General features: G+C 40.1%; 1 protein-coding gene across 1 annotated transcript; it reads left to right on the top strand.

Annotated features, from left to right (window-relative positions):
• Positions 1 to 918: 918 nt before the first annotated feature.
• On the top strand, positions 919 to 5601 carry LOC126801937 (serine/threonine-protein kinase D6PKL1). Its single transcript, XM_050529436.1, has 3 exons — positions 919 to 1220; positions 1932 to 3358; positions 4595 to 5601. Exons 2-3 carry the CDS (start codon positions 1980 to 1982, stop codon positions 5466 to 5468), a joined length of 2253 nt encoding a protein of 750 aa, XP_050385393.1. The 5' UTR covers positions 919 to 1220; positions 1932 to 1979; the 3' UTR covers positions 5469 to 5601.
• The last annotated feature ends 399 nt before the right edge of the window (positions 5602 to 6000 follow it).

Raw genomic sequence — 6000 nt, 5'->3', positions numbered from 1 at the left:
TGTTAAGCAGATAGAGAAGGTATTAAGAAGACTTGCACACATTTCCCCTTTTCTATTTGCCGAAATTCATAGCTCGGCGAACTTGAACAAATCAATTCAAGTTTCTACTCCTTCAAGCATGTTCGGCGGGAGTTTAGAGAACTTGGGAAACATGGGTGGTGGGCATATATTCCTCACTCTCTTACTCAATACTAGAATATATTATAGGTTTATCATCAGAAAATGACCTCCATCCCATAACCAATTAGCCCGTTCCTGATAAGTCACATAGTTTGCGACTATATTTGCCACGTTATAAGTGTAGGAACACAAATAAATAAATAAAAATGCAATTATAGAAATAGTGCGAAAAAGGGTATGTTAAAATGAGATGAGCATCAATAGCATCCCAAAATAGAACTAAAGGTCCGCGTTGCCCTTGTTGGATTGTGGAGATCCATTTCACAATCTAGCTAATTAGCTTTGATAAAATTAAGTGTTTCTTAAAATTTCTTTGATCCTTCTAATTTACCTTGAAAATGAAAATCACTATGATGAGAATTCCCAGAAACCTAATCATCAAAACCAAGAAAATGTGAAATCAAATCAAGACCCCAAATCCCCAATTTCCCAAACCCCAACGAATAATCCCCAACACCGCACGCGCACGCGCTCGCCCCCGCGTCTAGTTATATTGCCCTCACCTCTCAAGCTCACACACTGAAGAAGCGCGCGAGACGAGAGCGAGAGAGAGAGAGAAGGCGCGTCGTTGTCTTTCAAAAACAGAAGTGTAGCGCAAAGAAGGAACGCGCGGGCCCCACTTTCTCCCCGCAGGGGGTCCCTCTCTCTCTGGTCTGCTCCAACTAAAGTGCGCAGCCCACAAATAACAGAAGAGAAAATAAATAAAGCAAAAGCTGTGAAATTTACGAATCACCGTAATCCCCCAATTAAGCTTTTCCTCTCTCTCTCTCTGCTCTCTACTCTCTCATTCTATCCTCCTTCTTTCTCAGACCAAATTTCTAGAGAGACAAGAAAAGATATAGAGCTGGAGAGATTGAGAGTAAGAGCTCTCTCTCCCCTCTGCATTTCGTTTTAATTTTTTCAATTTTTAGGGAGAAATAGTACAGTGTAATGTGGAGTGAGACTGAGAAAGAGTGAGAGAGAGAGAGAGAGAGAGCTGTGTGGTAGAAAACCCTAAATTGGAAGACGGTAGCTGTACGACGTCGTTTCATTCTGCTCCGGTGCGTTTTCCGTGGTTCTGGATTTTTCTCTTGATTTTGTTGTTTTTTTGGGCATTTTGGGAATTTAGGGAATCTTATCCATTGCTCTCATTTCGCACTGTGTTGATTTTTTGTGTCTGGAGTTTTATGGGAGAGTTTTTGGTTGGAAATGAAGGCTTGGTTGAGCTTGTGGGTTTTGTTTTTGTTGGGTTTAGCATTTTATTATTATTATTATTATTATTATTATTATTATTATTATTTTTTGGTTGCTAAATGTGAGTTGTGTTGGAAATTAGTTGAGGTGTTAACTGATTGTTTGTGTTGATGTGATATGGGGTTTCTGGAAGGTTTCATCAGTTGGGAGTTTCATGGTTGAAGGGTTTTGTGGTTTTGGGTTAATCATGTATAATTTGGGAAGGGTTTAGTTGGGAAATGAGGAAAGAGAGTTATATGATGATGCTATGTAGTATGCACCTACATTGTTTGCTATATTTACATTCGATATCTGATTCTGTTTTCTTGGGATCAAATTGTTGTTCTTTGTAGCAGATAGGTTTCTGGGTGTCTTATATTTAACGCATTTTTTACTGTTTTGTATTGCTTATGCGTCGAGTAATCTATTGTGGAAATAGGATGGATTCTGTCTCTGTTTGTGGTTTGTGGACTGCCCTGCAGTTATGTGAGCATAAATGTGAAGTGCAGTCGAAGCTAAAGTGTGGTTGATTTTTGCAGAGGTTTGATTGGAAGATTTTGCAATGCGATGATATATAATTGTTGGAGATGGAGAGGGGTCCAGAGTCGAAAGCATGTCCTGTAAAGTTTCCCATGGTAGGTGAGGTCTCATTCACTCGTACAACTTCAACAAGAGCAGGAGGTCACTTGTCAAATTCGCGCAACGGTTTGGGAAGAGAAGATGTCGCATCAGTTAGGGGTCAGTTACCCAACGGGCGGTTGGCTTTTGTGAGGGAAGAAATTGCATCAAATTTGCAGTCTATTTTGTTTAAAGATGGAAAATCTGATTTGCGAGAATCTCAAGATTCAGACTCACCTATGCCTTTAAGGATACGGAAAGGAAAGGCCTCTTTCCCAGAAGAGGAATCATTTATGCCTGAGGTTGTTGCATTCAAGGAAGATGGAGATTCATTTGATGAAGGCGGTCCTAGTTCTTTCTCCGGGGCTAGTCACCCTCCAGAACCTGTTGATATGGATTTAATGAAAACAGTTTACATACCAGTTAGTCAGAATCACACTGAACCCGTGTGTTTGATGAAGAGCATATCCATAAAAGGCCCTTTCCTTGAAGATCTTTCACTCCATGTTCCTCCAAAGAAACCAGTCCCAACTGCTCATTCTCCTGCAGAAAGCCTTCTAGAAGAACCCAATGATGTAGATGCATTGTCTCCACAATTTGTGGTTCATCGGGCATCACAAAATACAGATAATTCACTCCTTCCTCCAGATTCTGAAGAGAGGGAGTGCGTTTGGGATGCTTCTTTGCCTCCTAGTGGCAATGTCAGTCCGTTAAGTAGTATTGACAGTACTTGTGTTGTCACTGCTATGAGCATTGCCAATAGCTGTGCCAATACTTATAGAAGTGACACGGTCACAAGTGATGGTATGCTCAGTGTTGGGAGGACCTTTGAATGTACTAAAGGAAGTATTAAGGGAGAGTCTCTAGAGAGTGCAAAAACGAGTGTCAGCCGGGCGAGTGATAGTAGTGGGCTTAGTGATGACAGTAATTGGAGCAACATTACTGGGAGTGCCAACAAGCCCCACAAAGGAAATGATCCTAGGTGGAAAGCTATTCTTGCTATTCGAGCTAGGGATGGGATATTGGGTATGAGTCATTTTAAATTACTTAAACGCCTTGGTTGTGGTGATATTGGCAGTGTATATCTTTCAGAACTTAGTGGAACCCGTTGTTATTTTGCAATGAAAGTAATGGACAAGGCATCCCTTGCAAGCAGGAAGAAGTTAACTAGAGCTCAGACAGAGAGGGAGATATTGCAACTCCTGGATCATCCATTTCTTCCAACGTTATATACACATTTCGAGACAGACAGATTCTCGTGTTTGGTCATGGAATATTGTCCAGGTGGAGATTTGCACACTCTGAGGCAACGACAACCCGGAAAACATTTCTCGGAGTATGCGTCAAGGTAAGATTTTAATTTCTGAAGTATTCTCTCAAATGTCTAGATTTGGAAGTTAGAAACTAATTGTGTTTGGGTCATTTTATATTCACGTGATGATTGTTCAGCTTCTTTATTATCAACTTGATCTGTTTTGGAAATTTATCTGACATGCACTATGATGATCATACCCTTTGAATTCATTTTCCTCCTCTCTTTTTTTAAGGAAATTCATTTTCATCTTTAGGGTAATGAAAGAATATATACATGGATTGCAAGTTTTCACCAGATGCTAGTCACTAGCTATATTATTTCATATTCTTAAATCTACTTCTTGAGTAACTTGAAGCTGCAAACAGTTTTGAATTTTGAAGTCCAAAGCTATGGAAGCTTATTTGTATGCATCAGACTCTAAATATTGTTTTTAAAATTGACGAATGTTTGAACATTAACAAACATCATGTCTATAAGAAACATAATATTGTATTAGATATTTCCATATATAGAAGTGTACATTCTTTGATTCTTACTCAATTTTACACTATAGAATATGGATACGCCGTGCATTTTGTGTTCATAACTAATTTCTACCCTGACCTATAAATGATTTCAAAGCTTGAACATTGGATATGTTGCCTTTTTCCCCACTTGGAACTTCTATCAGAATATGAAGTATGGTTAATGCATTGGAGATACCTTTCTGTGAATCTGATGACTATTTATTACTGTTGAGTGAGCTCAACACATATTAAGTCTCTGAAGTCCTATGCGTTCAAAATGCATGATGCAGGCTATTTTCTTACTTATTGTAGTTATGTCAACCCACCTCGCCATCACTATCTTCTCTTTGTAACTAAAGGTGACCAGCGAAGATTTAGTGGGATGGTCAGGCTCACAGTTTGATTCCATGGGTGGTTCTTACCCCCTCTAGGTATTAATCTAGCTATTTGCTAAAGGTTTCAGCCTCCTAAAGACACTAGACTTCGGCATGAAATCCAAACTTTGAGCTCACAAAGTGAAGTTTGGGGACGTTCGGGGGATTATGGTATCTAAGATCTATAATTACCTTGTCTGTTAGGACGAGATAACGTATAAATTTCAGCTGGATATGTGAAATCATTGTATCATGTTTGGAACTTGTGTGTTGTATTTATCTGACCGATGAGATGCTACTGCTTTATCAATTTAGTATCTTATGCTACTCTTCTCTGCTGCAAAAAGTAGACAGGCAAGCGCTCATTCATTGTCTATCTTTGAATGCAGATTCTATGCTGCGGAGGTTCTGTTGGCACTAGAGTATCTACACATGCTTGGAGTTGTCTACAGGGACCTAAAACCTGAAAATGTGCTTGTCCGTGATGATGGTCATATAATGCTGTCAGACTTTGACCTTTCCCTGAGATGTAGTGTTTCACCAACTCTAATTCGAACATTCGATTCTGATCCTTCAAAACGAGCAGCTGGGGGTGCATTCTGTGTCCAGCCGGCATGTATTGAGCCTTCATCAGCATGCATTCAGCCTGCTTGTTTCATACCCAGGCTCTTCCCTAAGAAAAGCAAGAAGACCGGGAAACCTAAAGCTGATCCTGGATTTATGAGTAATACACTTCCAGAGCTCATGGCTGAGCCTACTCAAGCTCGGTCTATGTCCTTTGTCGGAACCCATGAATACCTAGCTCCTGAAATCATTAAGGGAGAAGGCCATGGTAGTGCGGTTGATTGGTGGACATTTGGTATATTCCTGCATGAATTACTGTATGGTAAAACCCCTTTCAAAGGCTCAGGAAATCGGGCTACCTTGTTTAATGTGGTGGGGCAGCAACTTAAATTCCCTGAGGCACCATCAACTAGTTATGCCGGCCGTGATCTAATCAGGGGATTGCTTGTGAAGGAGCCACAACACCGGCTTGGGGTGAAAAGGGGTGCAACTGAGATCAAACAGCATCCCTTCTTTGAAGGCGTCAACTGGGCTCTTATTCGATGCAGCACTCCGCCAGAAGTACCAAGACCAATGGAACCTGAGCTGCCAGGGAAATTTGGGGCTGTTGATCCTATTAGTGTTGGAAGCAACAGCAAGAGGATTGTAGGGGCAGACGTGAAGTCTGGGGGTAAATATCTAGACTTTGAGTTCTTTTAGTTTGGATCACAGGATTCATCATGTACTGTCTTGTGTTAAGTTCACCATGTACCCCATCATCGTTCAACTCTAACAGAGTATGATTGCCAATGAACTTGAGCTTTACCTACGTCAATTAAATTAAATTAAATCCCTTGTAAGGGAAAACATGTTTAGCAAACTTCAATTAGTGATAGGCTGGTACCTAATTTAGTGCATCGAGTAGAGATTCGTTATTTTGTGATTCTTGTCTAATATCGTTAGTTCTACATCTATCAAATATAATCTGTTTGCACTACCCAGAAAATTTCAAAACATCAAATTTTAGCAAAGAGAGAAGTGTTCATGAATCATTGTAGGATTCAGAACCCAGTCCACTTGGAAAAAAGGAAATTTCATCTTACTGGTTTGGTTTCAACTTTCAAGTACTCGATTGAATTTACACCAAAAGATGATGATCTTCGACGGCCAATGCAGTCAGTTGTGAATTGTGATACAACTAGCACTAAAGTCCCTCTATTGATGAGCTCAAGCTCATCTTCAAACTAGTGAA

This window comes from Argentina anserina, chromosome 7 (genome assembly GCF_933775445.1).
Source record: "Argentina anserina chromosome 7, drPotAnse1.1, whole genome shotgun sequence".
NCBI lineage: Eukaryota > Viridiplantae > Streptophyta > Magnoliopsida > Rosales > Rosaceae > Argentina > Argentina anserina.
Note: the sequence above shows the minus strand (reverse complement) of the source record. Positions and strands in the feature narration are given on the sequence as shown.